This window comes from Galeopterus variegatus, unplaced genomic scaffold (genome assembly GCF_000696425.1).
Source record: "Galeopterus variegatus unplaced genomic scaffold, G_variegatus-3.0.2 Scaffold216, whole genome shotgun sequence".
Classification (NCBI taxonomy): domain Eukaryota; kingdom Metazoa; phylum Chordata; class Mammalia; order Dermoptera; family Cynocephalidae; genus Galeopterus; species Galeopterus variegatus.
Window position 1 is genome coordinate 587,359 of NW_007726327.1, and position 15,898 is coordinate 603,256.

At 54.2% G+C, this 15,898-nt stretch overlaps 2 protein-coding genes across 4 annotated transcripts in view; one reads left to right on the forward strand and one right to left on the reverse strand.

The window, feature by feature from the left end:
• ABCB8 (ATP-binding cassette, sub-family B (MDR/TAP), member 8) overlaps window positions 1–8,647 on the reverse strand; it is a 15,683-nt gene extending 7,036 nt beyond the window's left edge. The window contains exons 1-9 of one of the 3 annotated variants that reach the window (XM_008565977.1): window positions 8,487–8,647; window positions 4,490–4,802; window positions 3,932–4,087; window positions 3,759–3,853; window positions 3,516–3,621; window positions 2,617–2,778; window positions 2,415–2,500; window positions 2,209–2,306; window positions 1,737–1,842 (exon numbers count right to left, since the gene is read on the reverse strand). In XM_008565977.1, coding sequence (XP_008564199.1) covers window positions 1,737–1,842; window positions 2,209–2,306; window positions 2,415–2,500; window positions 2,617–2,778; window positions 3,516–3,621; window positions 3,759–3,853; window positions 3,932–4,087; window positions 4,490–4,802; window positions 8,487–8,581 — 1,217 coding nt within the window. In that variant the 5' untranslated portion in view covers window positions 8,582–8,647. Of the gene's footprint in view, window positions 1–1,736; window positions 1,843–2,208; window positions 2,307–2,414; window positions 2,501–2,616; window positions 2,779–3,515; window positions 3,622–3,758; window positions 3,854–3,931; window positions 4,088–4,489; window positions 4,803–7,662; window positions 8,134–8,486 lie in introns of those variants that run through there. The other 2 variants (XM_008565978.1, XM_008565979.1) reach the window with 2 other exon arrangements.
• Window positions 8,648–9,580: 933 nt separating this feature from the next.
• The window catches only part of ATG9B (autophagy related 9B), a 10,158-nt gene continuing 3,840 nt past the window's right edge, over window positions 9,581–15,898 (forward strand). The window contains exons 1-8 of the mRNA XM_008566000.1: window positions 9,581–10,177; window positions 10,916–11,037; window positions 11,318–11,833; window positions 11,997–12,040; window positions 12,198–12,262; window positions 12,482–12,643; window positions 13,195–13,336; window positions 15,421–15,888. Of these exons, the coding sequence (XP_008564222.1) occupies window positions 10,995–11,037; window positions 11,318–11,833; window positions 11,997–12,040; window positions 12,198–12,262; window positions 12,482–12,643; window positions 13,195–13,336; window positions 15,421–15,888 (1,440 nt within the window). The 5' untranslated portion in view covers window positions 9,581–10,177; window positions 10,916–10,994. The remainder of the gene's footprint in view (window positions 10,178–10,915; window positions 11,038–11,317; window positions 11,834–11,996; window positions 12,041–12,197; window positions 12,263–12,481; window positions 12,644–13,194; window positions 13,337–15,420; window positions 15,889–15,898) is intronic.

Consider the following 15,898-nt stretch of genomic DNA (forward strand, 5'->3'; position numbering starts at 1 on the left):
ATAACACCAAGGCCACGGGTTCGGATCCTATATAGGGATGGCCGGTTTGCTCACTAGCTGAGCGTGGTGCTGACAACACCAAGCCAAGGGTTGAGATCCCCTTACCGGTCATCTTTTTTAAAAAAAAAAAGAAACGCGGCCAAGGATAGCGTCGGTGCAGCCGCACAAATGGGGGGACATGGTCTTTGTGGAACGCTGGGTTTGGGGCCTAGAGAAGGGGTTTCTCTGTCTGGACTCTGACAGGACTCTGTCGTACCTGCCGTCTCTTGGCTGGCCTCACTTTACACAGGACAACAATCAGGTGACATACACAGAGCAAGGACACGAGAACCATCAAGACCAGGAGTGGTCACTCTGGAGGGAGAGCTGGGGACAATGGGGGAAGGCCACATAGGCACTGGGTCCATTTTCTACTTTCTTTTTTTTTAAAAAAAAGATGACCAGTAAGGAGACTTTAACCCTTGATTTGGTGTTGTCAGCACCACACTCTCCCAAGTGAGCCGCGGGCCGGCCCTTACTTTCTACTTTCTTGACGTGGTTGGTAGTAATATAGGTCTTTGCTCTTTAATTATTTATTACAGGATCTTCTCTCTTCAGTTACTTATCGTAATGTACAGTTATGTTTATGTATTTTTATACACTTGCTCTGTGTGGGGGAAGCAAAGTGAAAAATGGCAGCAGGAACTGCTTGTGCTGAGCTTGGAAAGAGAAGGGATGGGGGAGACCTGCCCTGGACTGTGTTGTGGCCACGTCAGCTGAGGGCTCTGGGCTGCCCGAAGGGCAGATGGGGCCCAGCTGAAGAGGCAGTTCCAGATCAGCAACAAGCAACTAGCTACAAGGGGGGACTGGTAGGGGCAGGGGTCAGGGTCTCATCCCTGGAAATGGTCAGGCAGGAGATGAGGGGCCAGCTCTTAAAAGGCTTGTCAAGGATGGTCTAACCATACATGGAATATTACTCAGCCTTAAAAAGGAAGAAAATTCTGACATATGCTACAACATGAAGGAAACTTGAGGACACTATGCTCAGTGAAATAAGCCAGTCACAAAAGACCAAATACTATTTGATTCCACTTCTCTGAGGTATGTAGCATGGTCAGATTCTTAGAAACAGAAAGTAGAATAGCGGTTGCCAGGGGCTTGGGGTAGGGAGTTGGTGGTGAGTGTTTAATGGGGACAGAGTTTTACTTCTGCAACATAAAGAGGTCTGGAGATGGATGGTGGTGACGGTCACACATCATGAGTGTACGGTTGCCAGGGGCTTGGGGTAGGGAGTTGGTGGTGAGTGTTTAATGGGGACAGAGTTTCACTTCTGCAACATAAAGAGGTCTGGAGATGGATGGTGGTGACGGTCACACATCATGAGTGTACTTAACACTATTGAACTGTACACCTAAAAATGGTTAAGATGGTAAATTTTATGCTGTGTATATATTACCATAATGAAAAGTTGAAAAAAAAAAAGCTTGTTAGGGAAACCTCTGAGTTGTTTGGAAGGCTGAAGATGACCACTGCATTCCTGAGTGCAAGTCCAATCAACTGGCCTGGAGGTTGTGAGGACCCTGCAGGGCTCTTGAGGAAGGTGTGGGGGTCCCTCCCTAGGACTGTGCTTCCCTGGGGTGGCTGGGCAGTCCTAGGACTGCACAGCAGTGCCCCCAAACAACCTGGCACCCCTGTCCCTGACCCAGCAGGGCTCTGCAGGGTGGCAGGGGGCTCCTCAGGGATGGGCCCCCACTCACCTCTGCACTGTCTGGGAGGCCACAAGGAAGGACATGAGGTCTCCCCCTGTCAACTGCTGTCCAGCCACGAGGGAGCCCCCAATAAACAGGGTGCCCAGGACCATGCCTGCACAGAAGGGGGACAGGCGGTGAGGAAGGAAGTGGCTGGAGCGGAGGGACAAGCCCCGGCCCAAGCGTGTCCTGAGTCCTATCCTGCTCTGCCACCAGCTGACAGGGAAAGTTAGGCAAGTCACTTGAAAGGTCTCAGCCTCAGTTTCCTTGGCAGCCCTGCAGTACTCTACACGTGGCTCAGTTGGGACATCATACCACAGCCCCGCTGTGAACTGCACAAGTTGGCAGCGGGGCACTGGGCCATGAAGGCACTCGATAGGCATCTGAGGAGCACCGAGCAGAAGGAGACTGCCCCTCACCCCTCCCAGCCCCTCCTCAGCCCATGGACCCGGGCCCCCAGGGCGGGGACTTGCTCACTCACAGTTGAATGCGATGTTGGAAAGCCCCTGGAACAGAGCGATGCCCCTGCCCAACTCCTCTGCCTTGCAGCGGCATGCCTCCAGCTCAGCTCCGTAGCGTCTGGTGAGAGAGTCCGGGTCCAGTGCTCAGGGTGCAGCTGGGCTGCTGGGCAGGGCAGGTGGGGGGCGGGGGGATGGCCATACTTTGTGCCCCGTTCCCAGGACTCACTCCTCTTCCCGCTGCTCCATGGCGAAGGCGCGCACGGTCCGCACATTGCCCAGGGCCTCATCTGCTACGCCCGTTGCCCTGGCGATCTGCAGGGAGTGCAGGAAATGGGGGCCAGGTTGGCGACGGGGAGGACTGGTAATGGGGACAGCAGGCAGAGAGGAGCGGTAGCAGGTGGTGGGAGGGACCCCGAGAATGCTGCTACCTGTTCCTGACACTGGCGAGATAATTTTCGGAGACCTGAGCCCATCAGGGTGCCAACTCCCATCAGAGCAGGTGTGGCCACCATCAGTAGCAGCGTGAGGCGTGGGGACAGCATGGACAGAGACACCAGGCATCCAGCCACCTGGGTGCAGCTTCGCAGGCCCTGGGAAGGAAAGCAGCAGGCTACTTGTCATCAGCATCACAACCCAGGGGACTTTGCCAAGGGTCACCTCGCTACTGCTCTGCACTCATAAGGTCAAGGCCATAGGTCTGAGCCCTAGGGGGCCAAATGGCAGTCCACTGGTCATAGAACATAACCCTTTCTTGACCAGCCAGGGCACAACTGGCGCACATGAAGGGGTAAGTGAGAATGTCTACACAAGTCCCAGTTTGCTTCTCTTTCTGTTCTAGAACCTGAATAAAGAAGATGGCATGGGGGTACTGCCCAGTGACTGCTCTGGGCCAGAGTCTGGCATGATCCAGCAGCCACAGCGATGATGGGGGTGGAAAGGGGAGGCCATTAGCACACAGCAAAGAGCCATCATGCGTGCTCAGTGTGTCAGCGATCAGGGCACTCTGGGGACAAAGCAGGCCAGGTGATCTCGCTCTTGCGAGGAAAGGCTTTTGTCTGAGTCCTTGGAAAGGCTTTCTGGAGGAGGGAGGGTTTCTGAAGAGTGAAGCAGCAGCCTGTCCTGACCTTGGACACTACCTCAGTGCCTCCCTTCCATGAACTTCCGCGTTCCCTCACCCACACCCTCAGCAGACGGCAGGCGTCTGGTGGCAGCACGGGCCTTGGCTCCGGGCCCAACAGCAGGGCTGGGGCAGGGCAGGGCAGGCCTGGGGAGTCTGCACTGGGGAGTGTGTGTGTGTGTGTACAGGGGGGGCCCTGAGGCTACTGACCTGGGAGATGACAAGCTTGAAGGATGATTTAAACTCCTGCACATCAGTTGTCAATCGGCTCACCAGCTGCCCTGTCCTTTTAGCATCAAAGAAAGCAATGTCCTGTCTGGTGGTGGGACATGGCGCAGCAGGTGGGGGGAAAAAGGGAGACATGGCTTCAGGATGAGGCCTCACCCCCAGACCCTTACCCAGACCCTTGGGGCCCAGGAATCAGCCCTGCTGTGCACCCTGCAGGAGAAGTACCGGAGCAGGGAGCTGAAGAGGGCCCTCCGCATGTCCACGGCCATGCGCTCACCAACATGGGACAGCAGCACCAGGTACCCGAAGGTCAGTAGTCCCTGTGAGAGAGGCCAGTGCACTCAGGGATGCCCAGGGTGGCTCCTCTGTGTGCCACAGGCCCTCCCACCCTGCTGTACCTGGATGCCATAGAGGATAAGCAGGTGGGTGCCGAGACTCCGGGACTCTGTCATGAAGCTCCCCACATGGTCCCTTGTGTACTTGGCCACGATCTCTACCAGCTGGCCCAGGAGTAGGGGGATCTGAACATTCACCAGTGCGGCACCCAAGGCCAGCTGGAATGGGGGGTAGACAGAGAGGCAGATGTCCAGAGAGCGGGAGCCACACTCTTCTTATCCCCAGCTCTGACCTTGGCCCTTCCTCTTCCACTATGGAGCCTTGTTCTTGTTTATGCTGTGGCTGCTTGTGTGGACACACTAGTGCCTCTCTGAGTTAAAGCCCAGCCTTCCAGTCCCTGTGTACCCTCGCACCCTGCAAACCCAGCTGCCCTGTGCAGATTCTCCTGGTATCCCTTGGACCCCAGGTCCCCAGACCAGCCCTTGCTACTCCTACAAGGTCTCCTTTGAGACACAGTGAGGCAGGAATGCTGTTTCTGTGCAGCTCTGGCTCAGGGCTTCTGCAGATTCCTTCCTGGGTCCTTCCCTGTCCCCAGTATGGAGGAGCAGGGAAAGCCTCACCACGATGGCTACCCCCAGGACCAGCAGGTGGGGGCGCAGAAACTGCCAGAAGAGCTCCCAGTTAAAGTAGGAGTCCACGACATGGGGCCTGGCGTAGGCAGGAAGGGCCTCTTCTGCCTCACACAGGGCCACAAGGCAGAGGCGGGGACGCTTGCTCAGAACCACGGAGCCTAGCAGGGCTCCTCCAACCCAGCACCAGGCAGAGGGGCTCCGGCTGGGGGCTGGCAGGGCTCGAGGGAGGCAGGTCCGGAGCTGGGCCCGGAGCTGGGCCATGGCCTTGAGGAGGGAGGAGCTGTGGCGGCCATCAGAGTACCTGCAGGGAGAGAGTGAGCCATGAACCATGGCGCTCTGGCCGAGTCTTCTGGAGAGCAGCATCTTCTCTTTTTTTTTAAAATATAAAACGGAACTCGTGGCCTTGGTGTTATCAGCCCCACAGTCTCCCGAGTGAGCCATGGGCCAGCCCAGCATCTCCTCTTCTTTCAGGCTCGCCACCCTGCCTTGCTCAGGGCTGTTCTTAAGCAACTTCAGTGTCTAAGACAAATGTACACATGCAAAGTCACTGAGGAATGAGACAGCTGAGCACAGAATGAGGTTTTAAGCATTATCGCAGACAGCACCCAGCCAGCCAGGCCCTCTTGGCCTCCAGAGGCGCTGACCCCGAAGTCAGTGACGATCTCCAATTCACACTTGCATAATCCCAGCATGCCAGGGCTGGAGGATGGCTGGTCCACAGCACGGCTTTGGCAGACAGGGATGCAGGGGTCCTCAGCAAAGGAGGCTCAAGAGCTGGTGGGAGAGGCGAGTGCCTGTGCCCTGAGACTGCTCATGGTGCAGATGCGGCCTGCCTTACCAAGTGACAGCTATTCCCATGGGACATATGAACAAAATTACACAGAACTGAGAGCTGAAATAATCTGTCCACAAGCTGCAGAACTGGGACAAGAGGGGAACTCTGCTGTCTGATTCCAGAATCCAGCTTGTTCTCTGCCTTCTGTGACAAGCCCAAGACTATGTGTGGCAGGGCCAGGACTGGACCTGAGTCTTCTGACTTAGATGCCCCATCACCCTACATCCCTCCTAGCCTGGGGTGCCCTGTGTGACAACGCATGAGGGGAAAGGGTGACACGCTCCCTTGCTACTGGCTGAAGAAGGAAACAAACAAACAAAAATTCAAATACCTTGGGCCGGCCCGTGGCTCACTCAGGAGAGTGTGGTGCTGATAACACCAAGGCCACGGGTGAGGAAACAAACAAACAAAAATTCAAATACCTTGGGCCGGCCCGTGGCTCACTCGGGAGAGTGTGGTGCTGATAACACCAAGGCCACGGGTTTGGATCCCATATAGGGATGGCCGGTTTGCTCGCTGGGTGAGCGTGGTGCTGACAACACCAAGTCAAGGGTTAAGATCCCCTTACTGGTCATCTTTAAAAAAAAAAAAAAAAATTCGAATAACTTGTCTTAGGCTAAGTACCTTCATTTTCCCTTAGTTGCCATATCTATAAAATGGTAATGTAGGGCCGGCCCGGTGGCGCACTGGATAGTGCGCCGCTTGGGAAGCACGGCGGCGCTTCCGCCCGAGGGGTCGGATCCTACATACAGACCGGTTCCCGCTCACTGGCTGAGCGAGGTGCGGGAGCAACGCCAAGGGTTGCGATCCCGTTGCCGGTCCCCGGCCGGGTACGGGGGCAACACTGAGGGTTGCGATCCGTTGCCGGACACGGAAAAAGACAAAAGACAGAAAAAAAAAAAAAAAAAAAAAAAAAAAAAAAGGTAACGTAGACTCAACTGTTCAAGACATTTTGGAAGCTACTGTGTGCAGGTGCTGTGCTCGGAGGTGCAGGGCGTACTGAGGTGAACAAGACAGCCAAAGAAACTACCCTTGTGGTCACCACGCTCCAGCGCAGGAAGACAACTAGTTAACGGGGAATTGCAGGTACACTGAGAGCACGGAGCAGGAGCTCCTCTTCTCCAGGGGGTCAGCAAAGGCCTTCCAGATGAAGCCTGAGGGGGAACAGGAGCCAGCCAGGTGTGGGGGTGGGGGAGCTCTAAGCAGAGGGAAAGCATGCTTGAGTGTCTACAGTAAGAAAGGATGAAGACAAGTTTCAAGAACAGTATGGCTGAAGCCTGGCAAACAAGGCAGAGGAGACCTGAGGTGTGAGGAGGGGGCAGTCATTCCAGTCTGTGTAAAACACCCGGACTTGAGAGGGCAACAGGACCATTTGTGGTTCTGAGGCTGGGGTATGACATAATCAGATTTGCATTTTAAAGATCACAGCAAAGGGGAATAGCTGGAGGGGACAGGACTGGCCATAGGGAAGCCCATTAGAAGCACAAGTTATCTGGCTAAGAGGGTATGGTGGGATGCTCAAAGACCCAAATGAGATTAGTGATGGGAAGGGCTTAAAAAAAAAAAGCATACGGTGTGAATTTTTCCCTTTACCATCATGTTCTTTCATGTTCCCAGACCCTTCCAATTGCAGACTGCATCCCACCCTCCCCTTGCTTTTAGGGAAGCCTGTGCTTCTTGCTACCTCTGTATGACGCCTCCCCCCAACCCTTTCCCCCTACTTGGTTTTTATGTCTTGTTTTCCACTGTGTGCTTAGGTCTATTCTAAATCTTAGATAGAGATGCTCACTCTCCTTCTGCCCGGTGTAATTGTCCAATTTTCCCATTAGACTATGTGTTCCTGAAAGGCAGGAAGCTATATCTTTTGTTTGCTGCACTTAGCAGAGCTCTGTTACATAATATTATGTTCAGCAAATGTTTATGTTTGTTGAGCACACACATGGCCTTATTAGAGAGGCAGAACAATCTGACCTGACTACTGCAGTGTTTTGCAAATGGTAAGACCTTCTCGCCAGCAGCAAGAAATACATTTTACACTGCAACCCAGTACAACAAACATATATATGCCACACCAACTTAAAATACTTCACAAAACAATACTTCCCTCAATTTTTAACAAACGTTCTGATATTTTCTATTATATTCACTTTCACATGGTCCTGACCCACTGAATTCATTTCATGATCTACTCAAAAACACTGACTAATGAGAGCACATATACTCGAATATTATTTGATGTCTTTCTCTTCGTTTCTCTCTGGTTTAAATAATATCAACATCCTTACTCTTTCCTGAGGACTGTTTTCAAAACCTTTTAATAATTTACCATGGCCACTTTCCAGCTTTTCTCATCTTCTCCAAACTGAGAGTCTACGAATGGCGTGGTCATTGCCAAGAACTGGCGGATTCCTTGCCAGCACCAGTAAGTCTAGCTCCAGCGGGCCCCGGCTCTTGCACTCCATCAATCAGATGGACTTTCCAAACGACACGTCTCCAGATCCACCCGCCCTTGGGAATCTTTTGCCTGTTCGGCCCTCAGGTCATATGCTCTAGCCTTGGAAGAAAATAAGCCCCTTCTCATACAGCATTTACATTCGAGTTGTTGTTTCAGGGTCCTTGTCTGTTTTCCACCTGTCTGTCTCTCTGGACCAAGGTTTGCAGTCCTTCGCCAAGAACAAACATACACGAGTTATTAGATTGACTCTTTATCCCTGCTGAACGTCTCCAGCTCCAGGAACCATGTTTGTTCCGCTCACTTTGAATCCTGGGAGCACCACAGATACTAGATGTCTCTCAACACTAATAATTTTTGTCCAAACCTCCGGATCGATTCTAAGAGGGAAGACGAAAGCCGGGAATGGCGCCCCCTGGTGGGCAGTGAGGCCTGGGCGTGGTCACTGACACTGAGTGTCCCCACCGTCAAGCCTACACACGGACACAGACGCGCTGAGCCTCCTGCTGGCACCTGGACCGTCACTATAAATAACTGAGGCCAGTTCCCCGGGGGGTGACATTCCAACCCGGGCCGGGCTGGCCTACAACTCCCAGCAGGCCCCGCGCGAGCCTGGGGACTCCATCTCCCGGCAGGCCCGGCAATGACCTGCCGGCCGGTCAATGGTCCGCACTCCTAGTAGGTTTGTCCCTGTTTACCTGACGGCCGAGAAAGTCTGGAAGCGGAGAGGTAGTAGCGGCCTGCCTGGGACAGGGCCTCCCCGAATCCCGACCCGAAATAAGTGCACCAACATGCTGGGGCGGGAAAACAGGAGCAGCCGGCAACGACAGCTTCACCCTCATCCCACTGAGGGCTCCATATTGGCTCCGACACCCATCCCGACAACCCCTTCGCGCCTCGGCGGTGATTGGTGGAAAGACCCATCAATCTCGTTGCTAGCTGTGATTGGAGAAAATGGTGTCAGTCCTCTTCCTTCCGAAGCTGTGATTGGGGAGAGTCATCTACCCGCCCGTCCCCAGCTCTGGGCGGGGCCGATCCGGAAGGGACATTTCCTTCCGCCGGTGTCGTAGTCGAATCGGGGTGACGTTTTGAGGGTGTGCGCTGTCTGTGCCCCCCCCCCCCGGGGTATCTATAGTAACATTGACCCCTAGGTTATTTTCTTAAGGGTACTCCCGACGGTCTCAAGGTGTCCTGGGGTCTCTAGGGAGCGTAGAGCGCTGGCTCTGGGAGAGAAGTGAGCAGCAATCGACTGGGAGTTCATCAAAACACGCGCACGTACCTGGCCACCGCCCCTCTTTCCCAGGCGTGTCAGAGCTCCTGGGCAGCCACGTGTATTTGCGGAAAAACTCCTCTGGTGATTCTAATACTTTCTTGCCCCACTCCTCAACTATTGCGAACTACTGGTATGGAGGTCCTGTAGCTTCTCAAGGCGCGACCTCAGACCGGTCTCCTCCATAGATTGCCTCCTCACCCTGGTCAGGAGGACATGCCCGAGGCTCCTACCAAACAGCGAACAGCGCTGGCACCTCTATTTGGAGCTTCTTTTTTCCCAGTAATTATTTGTTTGCATGTCTGTCTTCCTCCCTGGGCTGTGACTTCTTGTTGAGTAGTGGTTCTGCTTAATTCATCTCTCCCCTTCCTCTCCAAATGCGTGGCAGGGAAAAGTGCCCTTTATAATAAATTGACTTGAATCGGAGGTGGTGGTAGAGAAGCTGTTCGTGGATGAATCTAGGTGGAACTGGGTAGGAAAATGTGCCAGGATTAGTCTGAGGTTGGGCTGGGGAGCTCAGGTGCATGGGGAAGGGTCCTAATGTGAGTTTGGTGGAATAGCCATGACATGGAGTGAGTGATATTGGGTGAGTGAGGTGGGAGAGACTAGACAAAATCCCATATAACCCATCTTGACAGATGTCTCAGAAAGATCACGGGAATTTCCTGGCTCCTTTACAACGTGGGATTCCTTTTTGCCACCTATAGAAGGGCTGGGTCTTGTTTTCATAGTTCTCTGTCCTGCTCAGGGATAAAGGTATGTAAGACCTGAGCTACTATGACCATTCCCCTCCCAGAAAGGAGGCACAGAAGGAGAAAAGCAGGCATATCTGGACTCAAGTCTTGTGGGTAATTCCGTGATTGCTTTCACATTCCTCTAATGAACAATTTGGAAGCACTGTGTTCCTCTCTCCATTTTATGGATACTGGCCCCTACATCAGCCCTTGGGCCTGAGCCCTGGAGGTTCTGACACCTGGTGGCTGAATCAGCACCTCAGGAATGGGCTTCCGTAGGAAACCTGGTGATTCAGGGCCTCAAGAATGGCGTTGGGCAAGCCACCACACCAGCTGCCCTTGTCTCCTCCTCCTTGTTGAGGCAACAACAAGGAAGTCAACTCAGGTACCCAAATTATCCTTCCAAATCCTGAACCCCAAGCTACCCTCCAGTGCCAGTTCAGCCCTGATGGTTCTCAGGAGGCCCCAGAAACTGGAATTTCTGGAGGCGAGGGGGTGTCAGGGTTCAAGAGGGTAAGGAAGTAAACATGGTGGAACTGTCAAGGAACTTGACTTTTCTAGTTTAAGCTCCCAAACCATGTTTCAAATCCAAAATAGCTGCCTTTCCTTTCTTCACTTCCCTCCTCTGCTCACTTTACCCCAACCTGGCTGCAAAGTCAGGCAGTGTCCCCTCTTCCCTTCCTCAGCACCCTTAGACGAAAGAAACGTGCAGCCTTTTCTTTTTCTTTCCTTTTTGGCCTTAAAGCATTTCCCTGTTGATTGCTGTGTGTTTGTGTGGAGGGACAGGGGTAAGATTTTAAGAAATGAAAGACTTAACATCTTGGGCCCAAGATACAGCAACCCTTTAATAGGGTTTTGCTTTTTGTTTTTATTTGCCTGTCATTCTCTTCTCTTTATCTTTAATTCACTCAAGATCCAAAGATGGAGACAATAGGTATCTCCTCTTGTCTCAATGTGTCCCTGCCTCTTAAACTGATGCCACTCCCACGGGCCCTGGGAGGTTTGGCCCCAGGTTGCCCTGTCAGGGGTGTGAGTGATCAGACAGGTGACTCCGAGCTGGGACGCCTAAGGCCTGCCTGGCCTGAGTCACCTAGTGTTGTTATTGTCATTGTTCTTGTTGAAGTCCCAGCTCAGCTCCACAGACCTCTGTGGAAACAGCAACAGCTCCCATCTTTCCAACCTTCTGGAGAAGCCACAGCCCGATGGTGAGCCGAATGGGCTGGGGGGGAGGCAGGGGGCGGCGTAATAACTTCGTATAGCATACATTATACGAAGTTATACGATTCAAGACATTTTGTAAAACTGAATTTTGGGGTGCTTCCTGTTTATTAGAAAGTGAATAAGACTAACCACCAAATAGCCGCATATCAGTGTTATTCGACCTATCTTGTCAGGAGACACTTAAATTTTCGTAGATGTGGAAGTTTAAAGTTTGGCTCTCCACTGAGTTTGTGCTTCCAGATAATAACTCTTTTTCTCCGTTGGCCTCACTGATGTGAAAATGGAAGTAAGTTTACTGGAAACGGGCGGCTGGGGCGATGGGGAGACCTGGGGCCAGGATCCGTGCCCCTCCTCCCCACGCCACTGCCGCCTCTTCCTCCTCCTCCGTGCCGGGGACCTGGGGGCGGGAGGATCTCCATCTTCTCTCTGTCCTCTGCTCCTCACACCAGAAGCTCCCCCTCCTTATCTTTCCCTTCCACCCTGGGGCCCCCCTGCCCAGTGCTGCAGGGGACAGGAGCATCTCAGTCTAGCCATAGTGCCCTCCCCACCCCAGCCACCCTCCGAACACAGGCACGGCCCACAACAACACCCACCTCTGATTCCCCCTCCTGGGGATCCCACTCCACCCCACCCCTGGCCTCGGTGACTCCCCCTCCCTCACGCCGATGCCCCCAGGACCCTCCTGGGCTGCGGATAGGCCCTCTGATCCCCGAGCAGGATTATGAGCGGCTGGAAGACTGTGACCCCGAGGGGTCCCAAGACTCACCCCTCCATGGGGAGGAGCAGCAACCCCTGCTTCATGTGCCTGAAGGGCTCCTGGGTGAGTGTGTATGTGTGTGGGGGTCGGGTTGGGAGTCAGGTGGCAGGGGCTAGGAGTTCCAGGGCTTACTCCAGGCTGGGCCTCTGGCAGCAGGTCAAAGGCATGGAGAACTGATGGCTCAAGTGAGAGCGCCAAGTTCCGACACTTTCCCTTCTGTGCCCAGGCTCCTGGCATCACATCCAGAACCTGGACAGCTTCTTCACCAAGATATCCTTTGTACTCAGCCTAGCAGAGGTGGTGCGGTTATTGGCAGGGAGACTCTGCGAGGGTGTTGTGAGTCGGGGGACTTGTTGGGAGGAGAGAGGGAGGCATCCTCAGGAAAGGCCCATCATGCCTCAGGCTTATTTCTTGACACACCTGCCACATCTACAGCTACCACCAGCGGAATGGCTTTGCCTGTATCCTGCTGGAGGATGTCTTCCAGCTGGGGTGAGATGCTTATCCCAGACCTGGACCGCTGTCCACTGGACCCGTGGGCCTGTCCTCTCCTGCTTCCTTAATAGTGTTAGCTGCTTCTGGTCCATGCAACCTTCCCAGCAGCCCGGGGAAGGGCTCAGAAGGGTTGGGAGGGCGAGCTAGGCTTGTCTGGGGCTGGGGCAGGAGCCTGTGTGGACCTCAGGGCTGATCACTGCTACATCCCTGCACCAGACAGTTCATTTTCATCGTCACCTTCACAACCTTCCTCCTTCGATGTGTGGATTATAACATTCTCTTCGCCAACCAGCCAAATAACCGTACAAGACCTGGGCCCTTCCACAGCAAAGTGACCTTGTCGGATGCCATCCTACCCTCGGCCCAGTGTGCCGACAGGTGAGTGACAGCCTGGTGGGGCCCTGGGGGTGAGGCACACATGCAGGGAGAGGAGACAGGGCCCCCCCTTCCTTCCTCCCTTGGTCTACATCAGAGGTTCTCAAGGCTTTTGGTCTCAGGACCAAGATACAGTTAAAATTAGCTGAGAACTTCAAAGAGCTTTTGTTTATGAAAGTCATATCTATATTTATCTTGTTAGAAATTAATGCTGAGAACAACTTTAAAACCAAAGAATGCGCAAGCACACATTCCATCAGCTGTCAGTGCAATATGACATCTTCATGAATCTTGTGGCCTCTGGATAACTTCAATGCACACTCATGAGAGCAGGAGAATTAAAACAGCAGAAAGCATTAGTATTGTTTGAAATAAGTTTTGACTTTGCTGACACTTGTGAGGGCCTCTTCGGGGACCCCTTCCCTGGACCTCACTTTGAGAACTGCTGCTCTGGCTGGCTGCCCTCTCTCCGTTTTCCACTTCTTCTGAAGCCTGGTCTCCCTCTCTCTTGGCCTCCCACCTTTCTCCACCACTGCCTCTCCAACCCCATACAGGATTCGCTCCAGTCCCCTGCTGGTCTTCCTCCTGGTCCTGGCTGCAGGTTTCTGGCTGTTCCAGCTGCTTCGCTCCGTCTGCAACCTCTTCAGCTACTGGGACATCAAAGTGTTCTACAGGGACGCACTGCACATCCCCCCGGTGAGCTGGGCAGGTGTGTCTGTGGGAGGGGTGTCATGACAGGGCAAGCAGAGAGGAGTGGGCTATACAGATGGCAGGAGTGCAGAAAGAGCAAGGCCCGATGGACACCTGCCCCTGGCCCGGAAGAATGGCAGTGGGGCACCACTGCTAGAAAGCATGGTCCTACCCTAATGCAGCTTTGTTTATTTAGATGGGTCATATGGGATGACTTATAGTCATCTGATTGTGATGAAAATAATGGGTGTTTAGAGGAAGGGCTGTCATCTGGCTTTCCAGAGCAGAAGGAATTTGGGCTGGGCTTGGAAGGACAGGACAGAAGTGGGGAGGGCCTCCTGAGCGCTGGTGAGGACGGTGGGGGAAGTAATGAGTGTCTGTAGGCTGCAGTGTGGAGATGGACCTACTGGCCTCACACCGAGCCCCCCATTGCAGGGAGCTACTGCGCTGGCCTCAGCACTGTCCTCTGGTCACACTCTGCCCTTTCTTTCCTCCCCATCCTGCTCCTGCTCCTTCCTGCTCTGTTCCTAAGTTCTTTCTTTAAGGCACAGCTCAGAGGTTACCTTCTGCAGCCTTTGAGTTCAGCCATTCAGTTAAAGTAATACTGGTTGTACTTCCCCTAGTATTTTTAGGTAAGTACATACAGAAGGAGGATTTTCAGGGTTCATTGGTTTTTCATCTTCCTGGGATGAAAAGTATCTTCTCAGGCTTCCTTGCTCCCCTTAGAAGTACAGAGCCTTTTACACAGTTCTCCTGCACAGCCAGGGGAGAGATTCTAGAAGGCCCATGAGCAGGGGAGCACCGGGCACAGAGCAGGGAGGAGTCAGGGGGCCAGCCACGCAGAGACGGGAGAGCGGGAGTCTGACTGTGCTCCCCAGGAGGCTGCTGACCCTTTCTCTCCCCACCTCCCGTCTTTCCCCTCCTCTCCCATTCCTTCCAGGGGAAGGGGAGACTCTGGGATGAACTGGAGAGGCTGGCCCGGAGGGACTTGACTAATCTGGACTGGGGAAGCTGGGTGAAACTGGGCTAAAATGAGGTTCGCAGCCCTCCAAGAGAGATCTGACAGTGCCCTCACCCCCAGACATGGACACAGCCAGGGGCTGGGGAGGCTAATCTGGGGATAGAACACAAGATGGCTTGGAGAGGGGTGGGGCTGGGGGTCTCAAAGCATGCCCAGGCAGAAGGTGAGGGTTCTGACCCAGAGCTGGCGGGCATACTGGAAACAAGGAGGAGCGATTCCCTCCTTGAGCTGCCCGCCATTCTGTCTTTTATGTGTGCAAATGAGGGGCTTCAGAAAAGCCTGCTCTTGAGAAGCCAGGTCCTACACCTGAAAAAGAGTTTACTAAAGAGGCATCACTAAGAAGAACATGACTAGTGGCCACATGACTGGCCAGGATGATGAGGAACAGCAATTCAGGAGACGGTGGAAGGAAGTAGGAAGGGCCTGGGTTAGTGACAGGATTAGGGGAGGACAGAAAGTGGCACGTAGCTTTGGTCATGGTGAGTGTATTAGTCCGTTTGTGTTGCTATAACAGAAATACCTGAGACTGGGTAATTTATAAAGGAAAGAGGTTTATTTGGCTCACGATTCTGGGACAGCTGCATCTGGCATGGGCCTCAGGCTGCTTCTACTCATGGTGGAAAGTGGCAGGAAGCCTGCAGGTACAAGCAGATCACAAGGGGGGAGGAAGCAAGAGAGAGAGAGAGAGGAGGTGCCAGGGGCTATAAACAACGAGCTCTCGCGGGAACTAAGGAGAGGAAGCAAGAGAGAGAGAGAGAGAGGAGGTGCCAGGGGCTATAAACAACGAGCTCTCGCGGGAACTAAGGAGCGAGAACTCACTCATTACTCCCCCTCCCCCAGGGAGAGCATTAATCCATTCATGAGGGATCCGCCCCCATGACTCAATCAGTCTCCAACACTGCCACATTGGAGATCAAATTTCCACATGAGTTTTGGGAAAACAACACATCCAAACTCCATTAGTGGAGTATGTGGCAGTTTTTAGGCAGGTCATTTGGGGGTGTGCAGCTTGGCCATCACTGCGAGAGGAATCAGGGTCACTGGCGCTCACCGATGCCCCTCCCTTTAGGAGGAGCTCAGCTCGGTGCCCTGGGCAGAGGTGCAGTCCCGCCTCCTGGCGCTGCAGAGGAGCGGGGGGCTGTGTGTGCAGCCGCGGCCCCTGACGGAGCTGGATGTCCACCACCGCATCCTGCGCTACACCAACTACCAGGTAGCGCTGGCCAACAAGGGGCTGCTGCCGGCCCGCTGCCCGCTGCCCTGGGGAGGCGGTGCGGCCTTCCTCAGCCGCGGCCTGGCGCTCAACATCGACCTGCTCCTCTTCCGCGGCCCCTTCTCACTCTTCCGCGGGGGCTGGGAGCTACCCGACGCCTACAAGCGCAGCGACCAGCGGGGCGCCCTGGCCGCGCGCTGGGGCCGCACGGTGCTGCTGCTGGCCGCCGTGAACCTGGCGCTGAGCCCGCTGGTGCTGGCCTGGCAGGTGCTGCACGCCTTCTACAGCCACGTGGAGCTGCTGAGGCGCGAGCCCGGCGCGCTGGGGGCGCGCCGCT